Source organism: Sciurus vulgaris (assembly GCF_902686455.1).
Source record: "Sciurus vulgaris genome assembly, chromosome: 6".
NCBI lineage: Eukaryota > Metazoa > Chordata > Mammalia > Rodentia > Sciuridae > Sciurus > Sciurus vulgaris.
Window position 1 is genome coordinate 172,035,102 of NC_136466.1, and position 25,984 is coordinate 172,061,085.

At 53.5% G+C, this 25,984-nt stretch overlaps 1 protein-coding gene across 2 annotated transcripts; it reads left to right on the forward strand.

The window, feature by feature from the left end:
• Positions 1 to 28: 28 nt before the first annotated feature.
• Positions 29 to 17,846, forward strand: CLPTM1L (CLPTM1 like). 2 transcript variants are annotated; one of them, XM_079143497.1, is made up of 17 exons: positions 29 to 404; positions 859 to 959; positions 2,634 to 2,823; positions 4,162 to 4,310; positions 5,163 to 5,241; positions 7,417 to 7,534; positions 7,873 to 7,967; positions 8,885 to 8,969; positions 10,116 to 10,219; positions 11,139 to 11,204; positions 12,022 to 12,072; positions 12,788 to 12,870; positions 13,667 to 13,701; positions 14,278 to 14,333; positions 14,411 to 14,455; positions 15,412 to 15,527; positions 17,275 to 17,846. In XM_079143497.1, the coding sequence occupies exons 1-17, from the start codon at positions 243 to 245 to the stop codon at positions 17,357 to 17,359; spliced, it is 1,620 nt and encodes a 539-aa protein (XP_078999623.1). In that variant the 5' UTR covers positions 29 to 242; the 3' UTR covers positions 17,360 to 17,846. The 2 variants fall into 2 exon arrangements, with proteins under 2 accessions (XP_078999623.1, XP_078999624.1); XM_079143498.1 differs by having other exon boundaries at positions 4,165 to 4,310.
• The last annotated feature ends 8,138 nt before the right edge of the window (positions 17,847 to 25,984 follow it).

Below are 25,984 nucleotides of genomic sequence, written 5' to 3' on the forward strand. Positions count from 1 at the left end.
CCCGCTCCCAGGGGGCCGCGCGCGCGTCCACTTCCGGCGGCGGCGCGGAGCCCGGAAGCGGCGGCCGGCGAATCCCGCGGCGCCAGGTGTGGGCGGCGGGAGTATGTGGGGCGGCCGGAGGCCCGCGCGCGGCGCGTTCGTTCCCCGGCGGCGGTGGCGGCGGCGCGCGGCGGCTCTCGCGTGAGCGGCGGCCGGCTGCGGGGACGGCGGGGCGGCGCGCTCGGGCCGCGGGCGGCGGCGCCATGTGGAGCGGCCGCAGCTCCTTCACCAGCCTGGTGGTGGGCGTGTTCGTGGTGTACGTCGTGCACACCTGCTGGGTCATGTACGGCATCGTCTACACCCGCCCGTGCGCCGGCGACGCCAACTGCATCCAGCCCTACCTGGCGCGGCGGCCCAAACTGCAGGTGAGCCGGGCCCGGGCGGGGCCCCTCGCTGTGGCCCTCCGGGGCCCGTGTGATCCGGCGTGGGGCGCGGGCTTCCAGGCCCTGTCCCCGTGTCCTGGTGGCGCCCCAGTGAGAGCCGGGCGGGGCTTCTTCCTGGCCTGGCCTCCTGGAGTCCCCATGTGCTGCCCCCAGGTCGCTGGTGTCAGTGCCCGCTGTCCTGCTGCAGATGGGCTGCAAGTGTTACTCCTGGTGTCACCCCGCCCAGACACCTTCTTCCCCAGCCTATGGGTCTCCAGCCAGCCTTGGGCTTTGGCAGGTTTTTTCTTTACACTGACACATTGCACACTTCCACCCTGACCAGGCAGGATTCTGCCTTCTAGGAGGCAACCTGTCAGATTGCCTGCTCTCTGCAGCTCAGTTGTGTATGTTTTTGCCGGGGGCCCTGCAGACTGACTTTCTTTCCACCCCTTTCCAGCTGAGTGTGTACACCACCACAAGGTCCAGCCTTGGTGCAGAGAACAACGTGGACCTGGTCTTGAACGTGGAAGACTTTGATGTGGAGTCCAGATTTGAAAGGTGCGTGGGACAGAGTGCTGTGGTGTTGGTCTTAGTGTTGTGTACATAACGAGGCTGACTCAGACACAGTTTTGCCTGATACCTTCAAAAGGATGGAACATGTGTAAACATTCAAACCAAAAGTAGCCTATGATGTTTAGGAGGGACCTTACCCCAGTGTCTGATGCAGCAAGCAGCAGCCAGGAGTCTTCAGAGAAGCAGGTGTCCACCTAGTGGAAGTAGGGAAGAGAGACGGGTGGAGGAAAGCTGTGTAGGAAATCTAAGTGACCCTAACTAAGTCAGTGAAACGGTCCAGCTATGCAGAGGAACTTTTTAAAATGAACATGCAGTTTACCCTTTGAAACATAACTCTGACATAAAAGTTCAACAGATGTAATTATTAAAATGATTTGATCCTCAAGATTCTTGTTTCTTGTCTGCACTGCCCAGGAGGTAATGGATGTTTTCTAATCAGCCAGCTTCAGGTAGCTGGAGGCAGGGTGCCAGGTAAAGAACATCATAGGTCAGGCCCACATGCCAATCTTGGGTGAGTTACAGACCTCCCTCAGCCTTGTGAAGTGGAAGCAGAAAGTGCTGGCTCTTTCACCTTCAGTTGGAGCTGCCTGTGCTTTTCAAAATACTCGGAACACGTCTGTGTTGGGTTTAGTTTCACAGACATGGACACTGCCACTGCCGGGCACGATGCCAGTTACCAAAGGCAGATAGTAACGGTCTTGATTTCTGAGCTTGGAAGAGGAGTTCTCCTGAAACAGATTCCTATAGCCCTCTCTGAGCCCCCTTGGGAGTGTGCATTCACCTGAAATGCCACTGTAGAGGAGGGGCGAAAAGCCCAGCACCCACTCACGAGGAGAGTCACTCAGATATCCTGCTAGATGTCCTCGGCTGATGTGGTGGCAAGGCATCCTGTGTTCCTGTGTTTCTCCTAATAAAAGGAATTACTTAGAACTCTGGCCTCAAGTTTGTAAAAGAAAGCAGGAAGCAATGTTGTGATAAGCAAGTAGAATATGTGAGTTTTCACGGAATCCAGTGTGGTGTTTGAGCTGTGGCATGTTCACAAAGAGCTGGGCTCCTGGGCGGAAGCCAGGGAATCACCTGCCAGTGAGACCTCCATCTGGTTTGAGAGTCAAGAGCTGACCAGAGCCCTGAAAGTCTGTCTTGTGACTACTAACTTCCCATGTTTTCTTCAAAAAATGCAGCAAACCAAATAACTGCCCACATGAAATATTTCTGTGCTTTCTTCATAGTGCCAGAGAAGCAGCATTTGTGGTTGTACTTGGTTTGTGAGACTGGGGCCTAGCCTCTGCCTCTGTTACTTTTGAGTCATGTTATCTTAGTGTGCTGTAAAAATCAGCTGGTCCTCTGACAGGCCCAGTGCCAGTTTCCACCTGGCCTCTCTAGTGAGTTACGGTCCTCTCTGAGCCTCGTGAAATGGAGGTGGATAGTGCCCCCTCATTCACCTTTAGTAATAGTTGCCTATGTTTTTCAAAATGCTTAGGACACGTCTGCATTCAGGATTTGGTTAAGTTAGGGGCAGGTGAGTTTCATTTTTAGTAGTTCTGAACTAAAATTAGTTGATGTGAAACACATCATCTCTGAAGGCATCTGAGTAGGCTGCATTTGAATATAAACACAGCGACACACGTGTATTTGAAATGAGTGTTTTGTTTGTTTCAGGACAGTTAACGTTTCTGTACCAAAGAAAACAAGAAATAACGGGACACTGTATGCCTATATTTTCTTGCATCACGCTGGAATTCTGCCCTGGCATGACGGGAAGCAGGTACACCTGATCAGCCCTCTGACTACATACATGATCCCCAAGCCAGAAGAAGTCAACCTGCTCACTGGGGAGTCAGCTTCACAGGTGAGGGTCTTCACAGATGACTGACAGCAGACTTGTGCCTCCTGCTCAGGGTGCGTGCACCTGTGTCTGCAGGGCAGCTTCCATCTAGAACCAGGGTTACTGTTGGGAAGTAAAGCAGTTTGGATGTTGCTAGCATACGTATATCTTCATCTGAATCATTTCCCCAAGTTTGCAGATAAGGTTTACGTCAAACTGAGGACATGCAGCAGAAGCGATGCCTAGCATTCTTTACCCAGATTCCCTCTCAGGCCATGGACCCTGTGTCCCCTCCTGCCAGGGATTGGGGAGACCATCCTGCAGAGCTTGTCTCTCTCTTCTGCAGTCATCACTTAGGGTTCTCCTTAAACTGTGCTGCATGTGGGAGCAGACATGTATGTTAAGCTTGTAATTCAAAATTATAGGAAAAGTGTAGGCACAAGTTGTTTTTTTACCTGTAGAAAGCCATATGTGCAAAGAAAAACTAAATGTCACACACCTGATCACTAATGAGACTGGACAAAACAAGGGAAGTCTGACACATGGGCTCCTGTTGAGTAGAGGGGAGTAATGTACAAAACAAGAAAGACAGCATCTGTTTAGGAAGCAGCTATTTGGGCCTTCCAGGCACAGCGAGGTGGAGCAGTCAAGATGAAGAGCAAGGTTTGAAAGCCCTTCCCACTTTGTTCTTGCCCTTATACGCAGACCTCTATGTCCTTCTCATGGGCATGGAGGCCCTCTCGGGGCATCCTAAGGAGTCCATGAGCGGTGGGTGTGGAGTGGCCTCGGGAATTCTATAGCAAATGCCGAATGAACATGGGCTGTTACAACTTGGAAGACCATTTTCAATACAGATTGTTATAGATGAACTATTGATTGGAAGGAAATAAGGTGAATTCACACTTTATGATCTATCAGCTAGGTCTGAGATACAGTTAAGATTTTCCCATGGCTCAGAGTTTCTGAGTTATTTAGAATGGGTGCTGATCCTTAGCACATCTTCATACAGCTCTTGGTTTGGCAGCTTCTCCTTGGCAGTCTCCTTGAAACCCATAGGGCCATGTTACCTGCAGATCTGCACTGCAGCAGACTCTGCCCCCAAGATCTCAGACTCTGTCCTGTCAGAATCATAGGAGTGGCCCTGCTTAGCCTGAGGACCCCAAAGGTGGGGTCACTGGGATCTGTGACCACATGACCATTGGGAAGGAGGGAGGGTGTGGTCAGAGCAGTCCAGGGTCCCCAAGCCCCTCCACTGATTTCTCCTTCCTGTTGTACCAGTCTGGGTAGCTATTCTTGGGGTGGAGACACTGACCACCTAGCAGCCCTGATCCTGTCTTAGCCTGGCCTCTGTTTCTCATTTAGCAGCAGATTGAATCAGAGAAGAAGCCATCAAGTGCCCTGGATGAGCCTGTCTCTCACTGGAGACCCCGGCTGACGCTGAATGTGATGGTGGATGACTTCGTCTTCGATGGGTCCTCCCTGCCTGCCGACGTGCATCGATACATGAAGATGTAAGTGTTGACGGGACCTGGTGAGAGAAATTGCTCCTGGACAGACTGTAGGCAGGGACCTCAGTGGTACTGGCTGCCACTCCTAGCTCCTTGTCCAGCTCCCAGAAGTCACTTGAACAGGGTTGCCCGAAAGGATTTGGCAAAAATGAATCCCAGCTAGTTCACCCTGCCATTTGCTCTCTGCAGAGACGGGAAGCAGCAGTGAGACCCGACTGCCCTGACTTCGTCCTATTGGTGTACCTCCCGGCTGTGAATTGCACAGGCTTTTTCACTCAGCTATTTTAAACTAAAAATTCACCTGTAGCATCGCACACCATTGTTGGTTAACTCCCACATGTGCCCAGATGCCGTCGTGTGGCTTCTGGGGGACTGAGCTACGTTGGTCCGCTGTTCTCATAAGTGGTTGCCCTAGAGTAGTCGTGGGGCTTTTATCCTCTTGAAGCCAGTCTTATTTTTGAACGTGTCTTTTGTATACCTGGTTTGCACAGGGAGGGTGGATCACCTGATGCAAAGCCCCTACTGCCACAGCCTCGCCACCTAGCAGCCCACAGCAGGTGTGGGCCGCCTCCTAGCACATAGGTGGTATTTCCTCTCTCTTTCTGCCTCGTGGGATCGCTCTGTGTCATTATACCAGTGGGTCCTTGGCCCCTGCATGTGATTGTTCCCATTAGTTCCCTCCATTGGGGACCTTGTGGGGCTTCCCGTGTAGCTGCCACTGTCATCCTCCACCCTTAGCATCTGCTTCTGTCTGAAAAGGCTGTATCTTGGAGTTCAGTGAAGGTGCAGTTGAGGGTGATGCTGGGTGGGGTGCCTTGGAGAGGCAGCACACTGATCTGGACACTCCACCTTCAGGGTGCAGCTGGGAAAGACAGTGCACTACCTCCCCATCCTGTTCATCGACCAGCTGAGCAACCGGGTGAAGGATCTGATGGTGAGCCGTGCTTTCTTCTCATCTTGCAGCTGCTATTCATGGTACACCAGGGAACGAGGCAAGACCTGGACTCTGGGTTCAGAGCTCTAGCTCATAGTGGGGTGGAGCACTCAGACCTGGCTTGCTGGTGGCTGCCCTGGGTCCCCGGGGCGTCCTGGCTCACTGGTGAGGACTTTTGTTCAGGTTAGGTGTTAGCACTCAGAGCTCTGTTTGAAAAACTGTGTCTGTTCCTCAGGTGAGGACTAGGTCTGTTCAGAAGCATCTGCCAGGCTCCCCTTCCTGGGGCTGGTCCTGCAGCCGGACCAGAGGAGGGCCCACCCAGGAGGAAGCCCCCACTCCTAGGGTGGCCGTGGGCAAGAATAAGGTACCCATGGAGGTGGAGAAGTGGCTGCTCTGGGCCCTGGTGCTTCTCGTAACAGGCAGTAAGGACACTCTTCTCCCAGAGACAGCAAGTTTGGTTTTGGGGGGGGGGGGGGGAGGCCAACCTTTGACTGGTGATGGGGGAATAATAACAGTTGATACTTAACTCGCTCCATCCATCTGAGGCTGTGTCTACGTTCTAGCAGTCCTGCCACCAGGAGCTGCGTCTAGTCCTATTTCACAAGGAGGTCATTCAGGGTTAGAACACAGGACGGGGGTTGTGGGTGAGCTGCCCTGCCTCTCCTGGGGCTGTGTCCATCACTCATGAGCACTCACCATGAGCCAGAGCTGATCTTCACGCCAAGACATGAGTAACTGGAGTGGGCACTTCCTGCTGTACAGATGAGGAAGCCACGACTGGGAAAGTGGGAGCTTTACCCCCTGCGTTCTGCTGCTGTCTGCAGCTCAGGATGGTTGGCCCTCTGTACAGCTTTTGCTCAGACCTCAAGGTCCCAGTGCAGTGTACTCTGTTCCCTGGAGTGTTGACTGCCTCCATGACACGATATTGGGTGGGGGGCAGGTGTGCTCGGCAGATCTGGTCAGCTCCCACCCCCCCTTTCCCTGACCTGGTTTCTGCTGAAACACAGGCAGTGCTTTGTAAACTGTGAGGCAGCCTGTGGTCACCTGTTGTGGCCCAGTGGTACCCTTGGGAAGCAGTGCCTGGTGACTGTGTTGTTGTCGGTGGGTGCCCCTGTGTCTGTCCACAGGTCTGTCTAGGTAGAGGACCAGGGCAGTGTCTGCAGCACTTTTGTGTTCTAGTGGTTGGTCACATTGGAGGGGTCCTGTGTTGCATGTTGTGGGAAAGGTCCTGTTGGGACAGAAGGGCGGGGGTCTAGGCAGTTGGCCTCCTCCAGAGCACCCTCTCATGGCATTTGCTTCGTCTTATTTGAGCCACTTCTCAGAGGAATGCCATCCTTAGAGGGCATCCAAGCCTGTCAGGTGCCTCAGCCAGTGGCATCCCTGGGACAAGCCTGGCAGCCTGAGGGAGCCAGAGGCTTGCCACCTGTCTGCAGTGAGATGCCTGCACTCTGGGCTTCCCCAGCTTTGGCTCCTGAGCCAGGTTGTGCATGCCTGGGGTTGCCAGGTCCCCCGCATGCACTGTGCTCTTGACACCAGCAGTGTTCTGCAGAGGTTAGGGAGTAAGCACGGGGCAGGTGCATCATGCATTTCCTGTAGCTTCCACTGTCCCACACAGCCACATGCCAAGGTCTAGGCTGAGTAATTCCCACAGGCTCTTTCAGGACAGGGCTGTGGCCACTAGGGTGGTGCTTATGCCTGCTCTGCAGCTCAGCTGTCAAACCTACTGGGCTCCTGATGATGCTGGTGGTGAGTCTCGTCTCCCAAGGCATTGGGGCTTGTGTGGCTCAGAAGGACAGGAAGTGATGTGGAATGTGTGCACTGGCCATGCCCGGAGGCTTGCAGGACTCCTGAGGATGTGGGTAGGAGGGACACCTGGGACTTGTATATGGAGAGAACAGGAATAGTGCATCGGAGGTGGGCCCCGTGCTGCTCTAAGACAGGCCCAAGGAGCCCATGCTGCGGAAGGAGCCCAGTGTGAGGAGCAAGCTCTCCAGCAGGTGCTCCTGCAGGACCTGCTGCGCCATCCACGTGTCATGACCCCAGCTGTGCAGGGCTACAGGTGGGATTGCCAGGGTTGTTGACTGTGGCCATGCACAGCTTCAGGTGTGCCTGAGGTTCATGGCGGCACTGTCATTCCGGGCAGGGGTGGGTGCTCATCTGTGGGTCTCTTGGCAGGTCATAAACCGCTCCACCACAGAGCTGCCGCTCACCGTGTCCTATGACAAGATCTCGCTGGGGCGGCTGCGCTTCTGGATCCACATGCAGGATGCCGTCTACTCCTTGCAGCAGTTCGGTGGGTGCCTCTGGGTCCTGGGCTGCACTGGGCCCAGCTGGGGTGTTGGTAATGGGAGCTATGCTTGTCCGCTGTCTGTGGAGGACTCCTTGGCACCCAGCGCTGGCCTGCAGCGCCGCCTCGTGCCTGCTGCAGTGCCTCGCCCTGTGTCCTTACTGCCAGACTTGCCAGATCTCCTCCCATTTTGAAAGTGACCCTGAGGGTTGACTTGGCATGTGGTGTTTCGAGTCCATGACTCCAGACACAGTCACACTCCCAGGAGGTGGAGGTGCTGTGAGCACAGCTGCGTCGATGGCCGGAGCCGCGCCTCTGGATCGTGACCTGTTTCTTCCTTGCAGGCTTTTCAGAGAAGGACGCTGACGAGGTGAAGGGGATTTTTGTAGATACCAACCTGTATTTCTTGGCCTTGACCTTCTTTGTTGCGGCATTTCACGTGAGTCGTCTCCTGTGTGCTTGTCAGGGAGTGACAGAGAAGGCAGGGGTGCTCGTCAGCACCCGCGTCCCCCTGGGGACCAGGCAACCTTCAGGCCTGTGGGCACTACCCAGCCCATGGCCTCCTCCCGTGTCAGCCAGCAGTCAGCATCCCTGACTGCTGGCGTCCGATGGCCTCTCAAGCTCAGGCAGGGGTATGCTGACCGTAGCCTGAGGGATGCTGGGCTTTAGCTGCTTTGGAGGCATTTTGCAAAAGAAATTCTAAACCGTGTTGAGCAGTGTTTGTATTAGTGGGTTAGTTCATAACTTTGTAAAATAGCATCTTTCACTGTACAGTCCTGTGTTCTGATTCTCATCTTTGGAAGTCAGTTTGCACATGTAGTCCGATTTTGTACAGGGAGCCTAGAACTGCTTGGCATTCTGCCGTGCCACGTGGCAGTGCGCTGGGCTCACAGTGGGATAGAGGGCAAGGAGGTGCCTCGGGTGCCAGTGAAGCCAGACTTCCTGAGCCAAATGAGAAAGTAGATGTCACTTCTATTAAAAGCCAGTGTCTGAGGACAGGCTGGTGTTTTCTACACAGTGAGAGACGGGCCACTCCCCTGGGTGTTGGTGCCTGAGAACAATAGGGCCTCCAGCTGGCCTCACTCCTGGGCACCCTAGAATTCAGTGCAGTAGGAGACACCATGATGCCACATGTGCTCCCCACAGTTGGACTGAAACCCGTGTTTGTCAAGTGCTCTGGTGAAGCCCCCTGCCAGGTTCCGTGGCTCAGGCACATGGGCCAGTGTGGGTGGCTTCTGCAGGGCACAGGCATGTCTTGCTCAGCCTGAGGCTCGGGCCCAGGACTTCTGTAGGCTGCCTGGTGCTTGGGGTCGAAGGAGCAACTCAGTACAGGTGCCTCCTGTCTGTTCTTTACAGCTCCTATTTGATTTCCTGGCATTTAAAAACGACATCAGTTTCTGGAAGAAAAAGAAGAGCATGATTGGAATGTCCACCAAAGCAGGTAGGCCAGGAGCTTGGAATGTCCAGCAAAGCAGGTAGGCCAGGAGCGGGCTTGCCTGCTCCCAGGCACGCTCTGTGCTCCCATGGGCCTGCAGCCCACGCCCATGACAGTGCTTGTCTTGCTTGGCTGAGACGCCTCTTAGGTCAGGCAGCCCAAACCCAGGCACTGAGCATCTAGGAAACCTGGAATACCACAGAAGACGGGACCACTGAAGCCACAGGCAAGAGCCAGGGCTGGCCAGGGCCTGGTGGAGGACAAGGTGCCTGAACTTGTGGTTGCTTTTGGGTGTGGATGTGGAACTTGAACTTCACATCCCCTGCCTTGGTGAACAGCAGCTTCTTCTGACCTTCCAGAAGGGTCAGTGACTGGGCAAGTCCCAGTTGGTTAGGAGTTGGGTGTGGCTGTAGGGGATCAGACTGGATTAAGTCCCTCAATCATAAAAGGCAAGTTTTTTCTTGCACCTTGGGTACTCGGATGGCCCCACACAGTCACTGAGTCTCTGGAAAAGGGGGCCTCCAACTGAGTCCAGGGTCGCTGTGGCCCTCCACGTGACAGGCCCCACGGAAGGCAAAACAAGCTTGAGTGGTTTTCACAGTACAGCCTGCAAAGGAGAAAATACAGCTTCATCGGAGAAGCCTGTCACAGAAGAGTAGGGTGCTGGAGAGAGGGCGTCCCAGGCCCTCGGCTTTAGTCCACACCTGCTGTGCCTGTGCCAGTTCTACCGCTGTCACTCACACACTCACGCGTGCACCTAGCCGGTACTCATTTTGTGGCCACGCGAAGTTTTATTTTTATTATTTTACATATTTTTTTGTGGTGCTGAGAATCAAACCCAGTACTTCACACATGCTAGGCAAGCGCTCTACCACTGAGCTACAGCCCAGCCCCTCTAGTAATCCTTTAGAACATTTTCCAGAGCTGAGTGATTGTTATTTTTTTTTTAATTAAGTGTGTGGCCAGGGATGGTGCTGGGCATGGAGCCTGGGGCCTTGTGTACACTGAGCAAGAGCTTGACTACAGAGCTACATGGACAAGGGGAGATCGAAGCTGTGCGGGGGGTAGGTGGGTGGAGGTACAGGTGCTTGTGACAAGTGGGGTCTGTGCCAGTGGCTTGGCACTGCTTCACTGTAGCCCCCATGTCCCCAGTACTCTGGCGCTGCTTTAGCACCGTGGTCATCTTCCTGTTCCTGCTGGACGAGCAAACGAGCCTCCTGGTGCTGGTCCCAGCAGGCATCGGGGCTGCCATCGAGGTGAGTCTGGGCACTGCTTGGCTCTGGGTGGACGCTGGGGCCTGTGTGAGGCCCACAGACTTCAGTGCATGGTCACCTGCCTGATTATTGAACCACAGGGCTCTGCAAGGACCTGCACACCTGCCCTGAGGACTGGCAGGCTCACCCATGCAGGCTCCATGTTTAGAAATGCTGTGGGCCTGGGAGCATGACGTGCAGGCACGTCCGTCAGGCAGGACCTGTGGTAGCAGGACCTGTGTTAACGTGCTCAATGGGCTGCACGACATCGTGGCCTCAAGGAGTCTGTGTTTTGACTGGGATTTGAGACAGGATGGCCATGTGAAGAGTAGCCCAAGTAAACTGTCACCCGTGGTTTGGCCTGTTGGTCAGCAGAGGGAGCTTTGTGGGAAGGGGCCTTGAAAGAAGTGCTGGGCTGCGCACAGGGAGAAGACCAGGGTGAGAAGCCAGGCGTGAGTCAGAGCCCTCCTGCGGCTGCTCATGTGGTTGCAGGTGCTTACTGAAGAGGCCTAGCCTCGGTGACAGGAGCTCCATGGGCAGTGACCACCACATCGCAGTGTGGAAACCCACCCCCACATGCTAGGCCTGACCTCAGTAAGAGATGTCCAAGAGGAAGTGCATCCAGGGAGGGCCAGGGGCAGGCCAGTGCTTGTCTGGGCACTAGGGAAAAGCTGGGGCCAGTTTGGGGCAGGCAGAGTGGCATCTTCCTTCATCTGCTGAGCAGTGGCTGCAGGATCCACCCGGCAGACCCCCCTGAGTACAGGTGCAGATCCGCGAGAGACGGAGGGAGAAGGGGCTGTGGGCCGGCAGAGATGGGCTGGGCAGTAGCACCGTGAGCGCCGGGTCCCGTCCCTCCTGTCCAACTTGCTCACTCTTGTGTCTCAGATTCATACATGTGCAAGGTTTCGTTTTCTCCCCGCAGCTTTGGAAAGTGAAGAAGGCACTGAAGATGACGGTGGCCTGGAGAGGCCTAAGGCCCGAGTTCCAGGTGAGACTCCGCGGCTTGCGGGCTGCACCGGATCCGGCCTCCTCTTCCTCCTGGGCCCGCACACTTACCTGTGTGGGTGTGCTGGTGACGTCCCCAGTCGGGCCCAGCTCTCCGAAGAGAGCTTGTCGTGGGTGGGCACCGCGCCCCGGGTCCCTGCAGCTCCCATCTGGTGGCGTCCTGAGCAGGGCTGATGTTGGCTTCTTCATGAGTTGCTGATTTTCTTCCCTGAGAACTCCTTGGTCAGAAAGCCTAGTGTCAACCTTATTAAAAGCAGGGGCCACACCTCCACACCTGAGTAAGCCTGCAGGAAGTGATGTGCTGGTCCGCAGGGCTTGGGTGCTTTTGTGTTTGCGGCTGGCATGCGTTCCCACGGCTGCCCAGAACCAGGCCAATGATCAGTCTCCTGAACACGCTTGAGTGAGGTGTGTGCTAATGGCACACACTGTGCTCTGTTGTGGACCTTGTCTGCCATGGCCCTGCTCCCAGGTTGAGATGGGCTGACGTCTCACATCTAGCCGGTGGCTTCTCCACCTTCCCTGACTTCAGAGTGTCGGTTCCCACTGTGAAACCAGCAGCTCTGGGAATGGGAAATGGCCCACAAGGCTCCAGAGGTGGCCCACACAGCCCAGGCCAACCCAAGGCAGAGGCAGCCCTGGACACATCAGCCTGGACTGAACGCCCGTTGCGATACTGGGTCGGGGTCACTGCCTGGATTGAGGGTGGCTCTATGGCCACGACACCTTTCGCAGCTCTGTTCTGCCTGTGCAGAGCGTCCTTCCTGAGTCCGTTGACGTTATCGTATCTTGACCTTAAACAGTTTGGCACCTACAGTGAATCTGAGAGGAAGACCGAGGAATACGACACACAGGTAAGCCACAGGGCGAGCCAGGACCTCCACGTACCTGCAGTCTGAAAGCCAGGATGACTGGGCCCTCGTGGACGCACCCAAGGCAGTTGTCTTTTGCGGGGCAACGGCCTCGTCTTGAGCAGGACTCCAGAAGTGCACCCGTGGGCTTGCATTTCTTACTGAGGAAGGAGCGGCCTCTAGGAACTCCCCAGCTCCCAGCCCTTGCAGGCACAGCCCAGGGCGTCACCTGTGCAGCTGGGAAGGTCATTCATGAGCTTGTCCCACTAGCCACCTCCTTTCCCATGGCTGCAGGGGAGCTGGAAGTGTCAGATCAAGCAGATGTTTCTGCAGACATGGTTTCCATTTTCTGCCTTAGGGCTCGTCAGCACGTTTTGGTTTTTATTGAAATTGCAACAGAGCTCAAGTCAGAAAGACGTGTTTGGTGACGTGACTGCGTTGCCCAGTCAGCAGCCTCAGCGGGGCTCTCAGGTGTCTGGGTCCCGTCCTGGTGTGCAGTCTGCCATGGGTCTGTTCGCTATTGCTGAGTCAGAACCAGCTGGCTCTGCTCAGCTTCACCCTTGGGGTCCTGGGTCCTGTGCTTCTGGCAGAGGCGTGGTCACGTGTACCCACCTTTGCCATGTTGCCATGGAGCCACTGTCCTGAAGTTGCAGAGATGTGTCCACAGAGGTGTCTGAGGCGTGGGACGCTCACTGCGAGTTTCCTTTGTCCCTTGCAGGCCATGAAGTACCTGTCGTACCTGCTCTACCCCCTCTGTGTTGGGGGCGCCATCTACTCGCTCCTGAACATCAAGTATAAAAGGTGGGGTGCACTTCCCTGCTGAACAGCCTGCTCTCGGTACTGGACTAAGAGCAGTGTGGCGAGCTTTCTGCCCCTGGTGCTGGGCCTGTCGGCTCTGTGATGTGGAGATGTTGGGACCCCTCCCTCACCTCGGGGTCCTGAGTGCTTGTGGGAGCAGGTCCTAGAAATGCAGGCACAGCCTGGGCAGCGAGGCTGAGGCTCCTGCACTCAGGCAGTGGACTGAGCTTGCCTTCCAGCTCAGGAAGTGCAGGCGTGCTCTGCTGCAGCACTGCTGTTGAGGGCGGAGGTGAGAGGGTGGAGAGGACCACACGGCGCTCCGCTGGACGTGAGCGTGCAGGGCCTGGGGAGAGCGCGCCCTGCGCCAGGCGGGCAGGTGGGCGGTGTGGCCCTGGCCAGGGACGCCGTGTCGAGAGCTCTGCACAGGCAGCTGGTTGTGCAGCTCCCTGGAAGTCTTGTCAGAGTGGAAGCGCAGAGTGGCCTCTCTTCCCCTGAGCCTACTTTGCGTGAAGAGGGTTTCGTATGCAGATTCTCTTTGGTCCGAACAGGCTCCCAGGAAGGGTGGGGACATCATGTGGAACAAGGCGGGAGAGCTTGCCCTCCCTGGGTCAGCTGGGCATGGCTCTGCCCCTTGAGCCATCCCACTGGCCACAGGGGCCCTCTTGGTGTCCCAGCTGCCCACGAGTGCTTGGGTGTCCACAAAAGGGTTTTAACGTAAGTGGGTTTTTGCCAAGTTACCACTTTTGGTGGCACAGGAAATCAGGGTTTCCTCAAGGTCACATTCTTTCTTCTGTTTCAGTTGGTATTCTTGGCTGATCAACAGCTTCGTGAATGGTGAGTCCACATTTCTCATTCCAGTAACAATATTTATAGCAGGTGCCACTTTTCTTGTTCCTGCCTGTGACCCAGTGCAACAGGCACCCTATCTGTTCAGGCACCTCTGCAGTGGCCAATGCCCTGCCCTGCCTGAGAATCGGGCACCACAACTACCCTGGACTTGTAGCCTGGAGCAGATTGCCTGTTATTCCTTCTTTGTGGAAATAAGAAACTGGGCATCCAGAACACCAGCCCCACGCAGCCTGCGTGCCAGGCCAGGCTCCAGCGGCCCTCCTGTCTTGGGCTGCGTGTGCTAGCCCTGGTTGCAGCTGGGCTCCCTTGCTGGGGCACCTCGCCTGCTGTGCTCTCAGGGTGTGGACCCTGTGGGGCTAGGTCCTCACAGCCCCCAGAAGCCCCAGCACGCACATTTGCTTGGTCCCCGGGCAGAAGCTCAGGGCACTAGTCAAGAGTGTCCTGCTTGGCTTTTGGTGAGTTTGCCAGCCAGCAGCTGCATCGTTCTTGGTGATTGACAGACTCGGTGCAGGTGGGGCAGAAAGGGAACTGGCTTCTCTCAGCTCAGCTCTGTTCCCACAGGCGTGTATGCTTTCGGCTTCCTCTTCATGCTGCCCCAGCTCTTCGTGAACTATAAGGTGAGGCCTTCTCATGTCTGCCCAGGCAGGGCTGCCTTCTGCTGCCCCTGACTGACATGGCCGTCTTTCTGTTGCAGATGAAGTCTGTGGCGCATCTTCCCTGGAAGGCCTTCACCTACAAGGCAAGTGCCACGCGCCCCCCACAGCGTGTGGACAGGCTCGCCCGCCCCGTGCCATTGGCTGCTGTCCCGCCCACAGCCTCTGTCACGAAGCCACCTTTGTGAGCCTTAGACAGCGAGGACAGTGGCTCCTGCTGTGCTGGGAAGGGGAGCGTTCTGAGTGGGAGGCCAGCTCGGCAGCATTGTCAGAACAGTGGACAGAGCCAGCAGCCTCCTGGGCGGCCACTGGGGTCTCCGTGAGCAGGGTTGGGTGGAGTGAGGGGCCAGCTCAAGCGGGTCTGCTCTAGTGTCCAGTGGCCTTGGGTTCCAGATGTGCAGAACCAGGGGTGGGACACAGGTTCCTGGGCCGCGGGCTACAGTGTTGTTCCGCTCGCTGGTGTCTGCCTCCAGTGCTGCTGTGATTGTCACGGCAACGGCCCCATGTCTGCAGTGAAGCACCTGACTGAGTGCGGGAGGTGATGGGATTGCTAGCTGACTGGGTGCGGGAGGTGATGGGATTGCTGGCTGACTGGGTGCGGGAGGTGACGGGATTGTGGCTGACTGGGTGCGGGAGGTGACGGGATTGCTGGCTGACTGGGTGCGGGAGGTGACGGGATTGTGGCTGACTGGGTGCGGGAGGTGACGGGATTGTGGCTGACTGGGTGCGGGAGGTGACGGGATTGTGGCTGACTGGGTGCGGGAGGTGACGGGATTGCTGGCTGACTGGGTGCGGGAGGTGACGGGATTGCTGGCTGACTGGGTGCGGGAGGTGACGGGATTGTGGCTGACTGGGTGCGGGAGGTGACGGGATTGTGTCTGACTGGGTGCGGGAGGTGATGGAATTGCTGGCTGACTGGGTGCGGGAGGTGATGGAATTGCTGGCTGACTGGGTGCGGGAGGTGATGGAATTGCTGGCTGACTGGGTGCGGGAGGTGACGGGTTGCCGCCCTGGTGTCAGCCTGCCCGCCCTTGGCTCACAGGCTTTCAACACCTTCATCGACGATGTCTTTGCCTTCATCATCACCATGCCCACGTCCCACCGGCTGGCCTGCTTCAGGGATGATGTGGTGTTTCTGGTGTACCTCTACCAGCGCTGGTGAGTGGGCCAGCTCTGCAGGGCCTCTTCTGTCCCTGGGGCAGGAGTGTTTGCTGGTGGTTTTCCTGCGTCGCCTCTGCTAGGGTCCAGGCGCAAGTGATGGACAAGGCCAGAGATTGCTCACCTGCTCCATCCTGAGGGTGTAGCACTGCTGCCTTCTGTCCTGAGTGTCTCTTTAGCATCTGGTCCTAACCCGTGTGTGGAGCCACGCACAGAGAAGGTGCTTCCCATCGGGGCCCATCCGGTCCCGTGCTGGTTTTAAAGTGTCTGGCAGGGTCTGGGGTTATAGCTCAGTGGCAGAGCGCTTGCCTAACATGTGAGGCACTGGGTTCGATCCACAGCACCACATAAAGATAAGTAAAGGTGTTATTTGTCCATCTACAACTAAGAAAAAAATCTTTCAATTTTTTTTTTTTTTTTTTGGTGCTGGGGATTGAACCCAGACCTTGTGCTTGCAAGGCAGGCACTCTGCCAACTGAGCTATCTCCCCACCCTTCAATTTTTTCTTAAAGTTTTTTTTTTTTTTTTTTTTAAATAAAGTCTCTGACAGTCAATCATAGGACATAGGTCCCAGTGTGGGGCAGGCTCTGGGCTGCTGGGCTATGTACCCCTCTGGTAGCAGACAGTAGCTTTCTTGAAGGACTCCTTCTGGATACTGGCCATGCCCATAAGCACCAGCACCAGGGCTTCTGAGCCCAAATCTCACCTATAGCCTCTGGGAGACTGAGATGCAGATCTCACCCCAACCCCTCCTGCACGCCTGGCCTCAATTGTGCCAGTACTGCCCCTGCCTCTGCCCCACCCAGGATCTGGGATTTCCTGGGGCAGCTTTGCCTCTGGAGGGGCTGTGCCTTGGACCTCCGCAGAGATCAGTGCAGACACAGGCTGTGTTTGCCCCTCCCTATGTCCCAGGCAGGGAAGGGCGATCTCTGGGATGATGTGCTCCCCCAGACCTGCAGGGCCCTGCTCCCAGCTCCTTCCCACCTGGTTGCTGGCGCTGCTTCTGTGTTCCCAGTGGCCTGTGCTCATCAGGGCTGGGGTGGCTGCACCCCTGGGGGTTGGGCGAGTGCACTTGCTGCCCAGCCCGCTATGGGTTCAGCCCACTGCTAGTTCCTAACACAGCTGATGGCGGAACAGTGTGTGCTCCGACACAGGTGCGGCTGGGGCTTTCTGCTCAGCCAGTGGGCCTTGGATGGCTGTCCAGGCGCCCTGCCCCAGGGGCCACTAGCACCTCCCACTTCTCCTGAGACCCTCTGCACACCTGCACCGAGTCCAGTCAGTGCCCCAGGGCTCAGGTGGGAGGCAGGTCCATCAAAGCTGAAACCTTGTTTCGCCTTCACTACACAATGTCCCTCCCTGCCCCCGTTGTCCCCCTAGCAGGGGCAGTGTTTTCAGTGTCCCCCAGGTCTGGGGACAAGAGAAAGGGACCACTGGCAGAGTGGTCTGGGACTGGGGTGGAGCACAGCATGCCCGAGTACAGCTGCTGGCCGTGGCATCAGCTCGTTCTCAGCTTTCCGCAGGGAGGTCTCTAACCTCCCGCTCCAGGACTACCGTCCTCTTCCTGTCCGCTGGAAAGTACTGGAGGAGGGCTGGGCAGCCCAGCGCCAAGCACAAGGCCCTGTGGCTCTGTGTCCTGGCTCCTGCACTGCCCGAGCAGCCTTCTGGGTGGAAAGTGGCTCCAGAAGGCCTGTGCTGAGCGCAGGGCAGCGCCCCAGCCCTGGCTAGGCCAGCTCGTGTGTCGTTGCAGGCTTTATCCTGTGGATAAGAGCAGAACGAACGAGTTCGGGGAGTCCTATGAGGAGCAGCCCAAGCGGAAACCCCACGCAGACTGAGCCTTAGCCTGGGCCTGGGGCTGCCACACGGACAGGACACGGCCACCAGTGGGTGTTCCTGGAAGCTCGGGACTTTCCTCGATACGCCTTCTGCATTGCCAAATCCCTCTGAGCGTTTCCCAGCATCTTCTAAGCTCCCCTTCCATTCTGTTTGGAAGGAGCCAGAAGTACTCACTATGCCCCCACCCACATTAACAGGTGTCACACACGTCACAGCGGCCCTCGGCACAAGAGTGACATGGGTCTCTGTGGTGTCCTCTACAATCCCCACAGACACCAGAGCCCTCGTAGGCAGGGAGGGTTAGGGTTCCATTCCAGGTTGGTCTTTATGTGCTCCTGTGTGAGTTTCACGTACGTGTGAAAATTCACTCCATGTGGACTCTGGGATCAAATGGCTCCTTTTTTCCCCTTTTGTTTAAAATTTGATTGTTTTAAGCTTAATGTATGTATGTTTCTATTTTAAAATAAATTTCTCTGGCTGTGACAATTTTCTTGATCAAGATTAGCATTTTGGATACTTAATTTAGCCCTTTCTCAGGGTTTACAGGTAGATGTAGGTATGCATTGAAAGGAGGAAGCAGCTTGTGCAGCCTCTGAGGGGGGTGCTTCCTAGGTGAGGGTTGTGCAGTGGGGACTCCAGAGAAGTATCAGGCAGGTGGGCTTCAACCATGGTGCAAATGGCAAGAGGCCGGGGGTAACAGGAGACCCCATGTGGGGCCATGGTCCTGAGGAACTGCCTCCAAGTAGGCTGTGTACCTACCTGTGGCTCTGCCCTGAATGTGCCTGAGCTTTCTGTGCAGGTGAGCCAGCCAGCCACTCACAGGCTGAGCACCCTTAGGCCTGCTCACCGGGAGTCCACAGGTGATAACCAGGTATTGGAAACCCCTCTCCGTGGCTTGAAGGAAATGCAGGTTGGTTTCCAGCAGGGTCCAGTTCTGACGGAATGCTAATGCAAACATGTCGTCTCTCAATCAGCTCCACTGGGGAGCTGGTCCCCTGGGCGCTTTGTGGGCAACCCCAGCACCTGGAATTTGGGGATCGTGACACCCAAGTACTGGGATAGGAGGTGGGCTGGGGGGATGTGGGCCTCTGCTGTTGGGAGTTGTGTTGTCTGGGCTTGAGCTTCCAAGGGGCATGTCACACCAGGAACCTAGGGAGCCATTGGGACTCCAGCACCGGAGGCTCCGCCACCCCAGGGGCTTTCCATGCCTGTGAATTTCAGAGAGCCCCTGGGACGAAGGGGGTGCTTCCTAGGCCAGAGCCGACCAGCGCAAGGCGGGGGTGGAGAGTGTCGGGCTCGCTGGTGAGCAGAGCAGCTGGCTGGGCCTGAGCGAGCATGGCCGTGCTGGTCACTGCCACCTGTGGGGATGTCCCTGGGGCTCTGCCTGTGGCCCAGCTCCCACAGGAGTGGTGCATGGAACCACCTCGTGCTGGAAGCCTGAGGCCGGAAGGAAGTCCTCCAACCTCGTGCTCCCAGCAGATGTCGGGGCTGCCAGAGGTTGCCCGCCCCATCCTGGCAAAGGCAGGGCTGTGTCCCCTGACGTCAGCTGCCCTGCAGGCCATCTTCCCGGCTTGGTCACCGTTACCGCAGAGCAGCTCTGCCATGGCTGTTAACCCTGCGCTGCGCCAACAGCCCGTCGCAGCTGCTCCTCACGGGGGCATTGCGGGCCCCTGGGCTGGGAGGTGTGCAGGGTGCTGCTTTCCCTTCCTTACGGCCAGGTCTGCCTGGAAAGGAGCTTGGGGAGGGGATGCAGGTCCTTGGGCTTCAAGATGCTGACCTGGCTGCCACTGTGCTTGGCTCATGCTGTCCTGCATTCAGACAGTTTAATCGTGAGCCTGGTTGTCATGAGCACATAGCCGGCACCTTGGCAGGCTGAGGGGGCTCCTGAGCGCCAGCTCAAATCCCTCAAAGACCAATGGTCTCACCTCTGCAGGGAGTTCGGTGACATGTGCCCACGTTTTGCTATTTCACCACTGTGCACTGAACTGTGACGTGTGTCAGCATGAGGGGGTCTCTGGGAAGAAGCGCTCTGGACGTGTGTCAGTTGTGGACAGCATTGGCACCCGAGAGCCTTGTCTGTAGACAGGGAGCTTTGTGGAGGCGGATCAGGGCCACAGGAAGGTGGGTTCTGACCCAGGGCGGGGCCCCACTGGAGGCAGCTGCAGCTCAGCAACTGCCCTCTGCCTCACTCATCCACAGAAGGGCTGGCTCCACAGTTCATCACCAGCACCAAGCAGCCGGAACAGTGCCAGGGCCCTCAGCCCCGAAGAACCCCCTCCGGTGGTTATCAGGCCTTGGGAGGACACCGAGGCCTGCCTGCTGCATTGACCATTGAAGCCCAGCAGTCGGGGGGCAGCCCTAAACCCAGAGGAGGCCCAGGGTGCACACCAGCATGGTGCCCATGGGCACTGAGATGAGCAGTCTCCATGCCAGGCCAGCACACGTGGAGCACAGGGACGTGACCCACAGGACAGCAGTGCAGCCCCTGCCTTGCCATTGTCCACATGTTCCTGGCATGAGTAGGCCAAGGTTCACCCCCCAGATGGGCGCCAGGCCTCCCCCGTGGGCTGCAGCTGGGGACGCATCTGCCCACCTCTGCATTTACCAGAGCACATGTGCTCAGCTCTGATGGCTGCCAGGCCATCTTCAAAAGGACCGTACCCGGTACACGTCAGCAGAGAGATGGAGCCCGCTGAAGTCACACTCTCACTGCACGGGTTTGTGATTTCAGCTGCTCTGGGGAATGGGGAGTTTTTGAGGTCTCGGTTTGTGTTTTCCCAGTGACTGACTGATGTCCTTTCACAGTCTCTGGACTGTTCGGGTGGTCTTCTGTGTGAGGTGCCTATTCCTATCTCTATTTTTTCCCATAAGCAAACATTTCAAATACTGCTCTAGTTGGGTTTGATGCACTGTGGTCTCATCTACTGGAGAGGCTGAGGCAAGAGGATTGCTTGGGCCCAGGAATCGAGGCCAGCCTAGACAACAGAGGGGAGATAGACCCTGTATCCAAAATGAGACCTCAGAGCAGAGCCTCCGTGAGCAGCAGAGCTCGCAGCAGCCCCAGCCATGCGTACGTGGAGGCTCTAATGGAGACGAGGAGGAGGCAGGGGAAGATATTTTAAGAAATGATGTCTGAACGTTTTTCAAATGTGATGAAAAATATAAAACTGTAGACACAGAAGCTCAAGAAAACTAAAAGGCACATCAGAAGGTTCACCGAACATCACGTTCTCCGACCACTCTTACCTCATTTCATACCTGAGCTTCCCCCGGACACCTTATCTCTAAACCATACCAGCTTCCCCTTGAGCCTAACGGGGACCCACTCTGAGAAATGTTGCTAGCAGACACCAGGCAGACGTGCTGGGGTGCACAGACAACCAAGATGGCCTCGGGGCACCCGTGATGTGAGCTCCTGGAGCGCCCGTCCAGTGACGACCCAGCTGAGGAGTTCTACAAGTGAAGTGCGTGTGCGTGACTGAGTGAGCAACGTGAGATGAGCCACAGGCAGGTTGGGATGAGTTGAAGAAGCATGCACGAACCGTGAGCAACCTGTCAACGAAGCCAAATCGGGAGCTGTGTTCATTACGCCAACAGTGGGAATAAAATGAATCAAACAACACAACCCAGGGAAAGCAGGGGTCTGGAACGTCCTGATGCAGGGCACACACCAGGAAGGTCTGAGGTACACATGCACGTCCTGGATGCTCCCTACCTTCCCCAGCACTGGACTGAGCTCTCGGGACCAGCAGTGCAGCTCCCATCTGGATTTGTCCATGGACTGCCTGGTGACAGACTGGCCAGCAGCACTGCCAGAGTCACACTCCTGTCCCAGACCTGACAGCCAAGCCAGTCGAGGGTGGCTTTTGCTTTGAGACAGACAGCAGGCCTCAGCACTGGCTGCCAGCAAGGAGGGGCAGAGCTCGGGACACACTCCCTCACAGCTCAGTGTGACCAGTTAGGGTCAGACCTGAGGACTAACAGCATGGTGTCTGTGTCACACAAGCATCCTCATAGGTGGAAATTCTAAAATCAAACCCCTGCGAAGGAAGAGCTCAGCAAGAAGAGAAGCAAAGCTTTCCGGGGTGATTGTTGTGCGAGTGGCTGTGGAAGGTGGTCCAGAGCTGCCCTCCTTCTGTGCTTCTCAGAGTTCTCTGCAGCTGCACCACCTCCACCAGCTGACGGGGTCCTCTGCCAATGCCTCTGCTGGGGACTGGACCCAGGGCCTTGTGCATGCGAGGCAAGCACTCTACCAACTGAGCTGTGTCCCCAGCCCTGCTTCCTGCTTCTTTCTGCACTCTCTTTTGCTTTGTTTTTGTTTTTGTTTTGGTATCCAGGACTGAACCTGGGGAGTGAGGGGCGGGGGGCGGGAGGTCCAACCACTGAGCCACTTCCCCAGCCCTTTCCCACATTTTACTTAGAGACCAGGTCTCCCTGAGTTGCTCAGTGCCCCACTAAATTGCTGAGGCTGGCTTGAATTCACAATCTCCAGCCTCAGCCTCCCAAGTGCTGGGGTCACAGGCGAGCGCCACCACCTTGGCCCTCATTCCATCTTTTATCTCCCTTCCCCCTCCCAGTTTTTTCTTTCTCTTTTTCTCTCCTTTATTTTTTTGTCCCTTTTTTACTTTTCTTTTTTCTCTATTTTTATCCCTTCCTCCAAATCCAGTTAATGTGCTATCATTAATCCTGTCTTTTCAGCCTATTCTGCATTTCACCTGCTTTTCTCGCTGGCGGGTGGAGTTGTGGCCTTCATTAGTCATGACTTCTACCCTACATGTTGAGATATGCGTTGCTCCTAAATGACTACTGCTACCGGCTGTTACTCTCTCCTCCTCTCAAAGTGGGACTGGTGGTCTGACTTAGCACTTCAGTTGTGCGAATCAGATGTGTTGAAGCTAAGATACACCTCCAGCCCCAGGCTTAAAGATGAGTGTTCACTAAAAGACCCTCACATAAAAAAGATGTGCCAATGTAGGACCTAAGGAACAGGCCAACAAGACACCTCCCGAATCTCATGACCCTCAAGAACCAAACCCACAAATATCAAAGTGGATGAAACCCCAAAGAACTCAAAAAGTTGAGTGTTCGAATGCTCAATGAATGAACAGAAGATCTAAGAAAGGGACTGAGGTACGAAATGCAGGCTGCGAAAGAGCGTCTTCATAAGGAGGTGTTCTGAAAAGGAACCACACAGAAACCTTAGAAATGAAAGACTCAGTAGATCAAAGATGTTCAGCTGAAAATCTCTCCAATGGATTAGGTCCAGTAGAGACAGAATCACAGAACTTGAAGACAAGGTGACTGGCCTAAATATTCAGACAGTATTAAAGAAAAAGTAAGAAGCCGTGATCAGAATATACGAGAATTCAGACGACATCGAGACCAAAGCCAAGACTCATGGGCACTGAGCAAAGGATGGCGATAGAGGCCAATGGCACCGACGGCCTCTTCAGGGAAACGACAGCAGAGGGTCCCAAACCCTGGAAATAGGATGAGCATCCAGGTCCCAAGTCATTCAGAACCCAGATGGACGACACCAAAAAGAACCTTTCCACAACATTCTGTCACTTGACAGGGGTCCAAACAGGTGCCTTCCAGGGGCAGGGACCTCAGCCTGGCCGTGCAGGTTGAGTTGCTCTTGCACCAAGAACAACTTCAGGACATGTTGAAAACAAAGCACAGTGAGGACTTATTAACGGGCAGCAAAGCAAAGCACACACAACCCATTGGTGCGGGGCTGCCTCTGGGAAAGGGGAATCAGGCAGCCAGGTCCAGCTGTCGAGCTCGCCGACTGCACATGGGTCTTCCTGGAGAGAAGTGCATGTCACAGGCAAGCCTGTGAAAGTCAAACCCATGTCCATCATTTGGTAATGGGGTTCAGAGTGATCGTTCTTTTTCAGCAGCATAGACATAGATCAGTTGTGGGCATGTTTTATGAGTCTTTGAATCTGCTGACATTTAAATTATTATTTTGTTCTAATCTGTTATAAGAATATGCTGGAGGTTTTGTTTCTCTAAATAAGGAGATAGGCATGGCAGGTCTTGCTCATGGATCCAGGTCATCTAGGAAGGGTCTCTTGTTCTCTCTCCCTCGAGTCCATCTGTCTTAATACTGTAATCACAATACCAAATATGTAGAATACAGATAGAATTTTAAAGCCCTCCGGAGAAATTTCAGGTCATATTTAAAACTACATTAATCAGAATAACATCTGATTTCTCATCAGAAATCCTAACATTCAGTAAGCCCTGGAATGATGCAAATTCAAGCCCTGAAAGAAAATAATTGTCAACAAAGATTGCGATATCCACCAAAGTTGTTCTTCAGAATCAAATAAGAAATAAAAACCTTCAAAACCTAGCAACACATTAAAGGATTCATGTTTGCTAAGCACTGTGGAAGATCCCTAGAGCAGATAAGAACAGAGCTCAAGAAAGAACAAGTCCCATTAGGAGAGTAGTTAAGCAAGTAAGAGTTAAGAGCAAATTAAAAGTCAGAAATAAATCACAATGGCAGGAAATAATAAATGACTCTGTGTAACACTGAACGTAAATACTCTCAAATCACCAGTTAAAGCCATAGGCTAGTAGGTTGGGTTAAAAAGATCAAACTATGTTTCCTGAAGGAAACACCCCACCAGCAAAGACATCCACAGAGTGAAAGTGAAAGGGTGGAAATGATATTCCATTCTAATGGAATCTTAAAGAAAGCAGGGTAGCTGGTCTCATATCCAAACGACAGACTTCAAGTCAAAAATAATCAAAAGAGACAAAGAAGGTAACTACTTATTGGTAAAGGGAACACACCAACAAGGAGATACGATAGTAAATATTTACACCCCAAGTGTCAGTACACCTGATTGCATGCAACACTCTATTCAACACAAAGGCTCAGTTACATCCAAATACACTAATAATGCTGAGAGATTTTGACACACCTCTTTCAACAGCAGATAGCTCATCCAGACATAAAGTCAGCAGACACTTCAGACCTAAAACATACTACAAATCAAATGAACTTAAAAGATATCTACAGAATATTTCATCCAACAACAGTTAAATATACTTTTTTCTTAGCTGCTTATGGAATTTCTCCAAAATGAACCACATTGTAGGACACAAAGCAAGTCTTAGCAAATACAAAAAAATAGTTGATGTAATTCCTTGCATCTTATCAGATAATAATAAAATGAAATTAGAAATCAACAGCAAGAAAAACTATGAAAATTATAGAAACAGGATATTGAACATTACACTTCTGAATTATGAATAGGCCATCAAAGGAATCAGGGAGAATTTTTAAAATGTTTATAATCAAACTAGAATAGAGGTATTACATACGAGAATTTCTGGAAGACCATGAAAGTGGTTCCAAAAGGAAAGTTTAGCTGTGTCTACATTTAAAAATTCAGAAAATCCCAAATAATCTAAAGGTGCATCCTAACATCTTATAAAAAGCAGAATAGTAAAATGAAGGAAATAATTAAAATTTGAGACAAAATTAATGAAATAGAGGATTTTTAAAAGTACAAAGGATCAGCATAACAAAGTGTTGGTTCTTTGAAAAGATAAAAAAAACTGATAAACCCGATAAAGAAAGCAAAAGAAAGAAAAAGACCCAAATTAATAAAATTTGAGATGAAAAAGGAGATATTACAACAGACATTACAGAAATCACAGAAATCCAGAGGATCATTAGAGACTTTTTGACAACATATATTCCAATAAATTGAAAAATCTATAAGAAATATATAAAGTTCTAGGTACATATGACACACCCATATTTAAACAGGACGATAATAGAAAACCTAAACAGACCAGCAACAATGATATTGAAGCAGGAATAAAAAGCCTCCAACAAAGAAAAGCCCAGGACCAGATGGATTCTCAGCTGAGTTCTACCAGTACTTTAAAGAAGAACTAATTCCAATGCTCTCAAATCATTCCATGAAATGGTTAACACCTAAAAATTCATTCTATGAAGCCAGTTTCACCCTGATACCAAAACCAGATAAGAATACATCAAGGAAAGAAAACTACAGATCAAATCATATCCAACAACACATTACAATATTATTCATCATGATCAAGTTGGTTTCATTCCAGGATGCACAGATGTTCAACATTCACAAACCAAGACACCACATAAGAAGAAACAGAATAAAAATCATATGAACATCTCAATAGGTGCAGAAAAAGCCTTCGACAAACTCCAGCACCCATTTATGTAAAAAAAAAAAAAAAAAAAGCCAAAGAAAACTGGGGATAGATGGAACTCACTTTAACATCACAGAAGTTTTAAATAACGAACTCAAAGCCAACATCATACTGAATGAGGAAAAACTTAAAGCATTTCCTCTAAAATCAGGAACAAGACAAGAGTGTCCACTCTCACCACTCCTATTTATAGTACTTGAAACTATAGCCACAGCAATCAGACAAGAGAAAGATATAAAAGGATATAGATAGGTAAATAAGAAGTCAAACTAGCATTGTTTGCTAATGGTATGATCCTAAACTTAGAAGATCCAAAATATTCCACCACTTTTAGAGCTAATAAACAAATCCAGAAAAGTAGGATAAAGGAAATCAACATACATACAAAATCAATAGCATTTTTATAT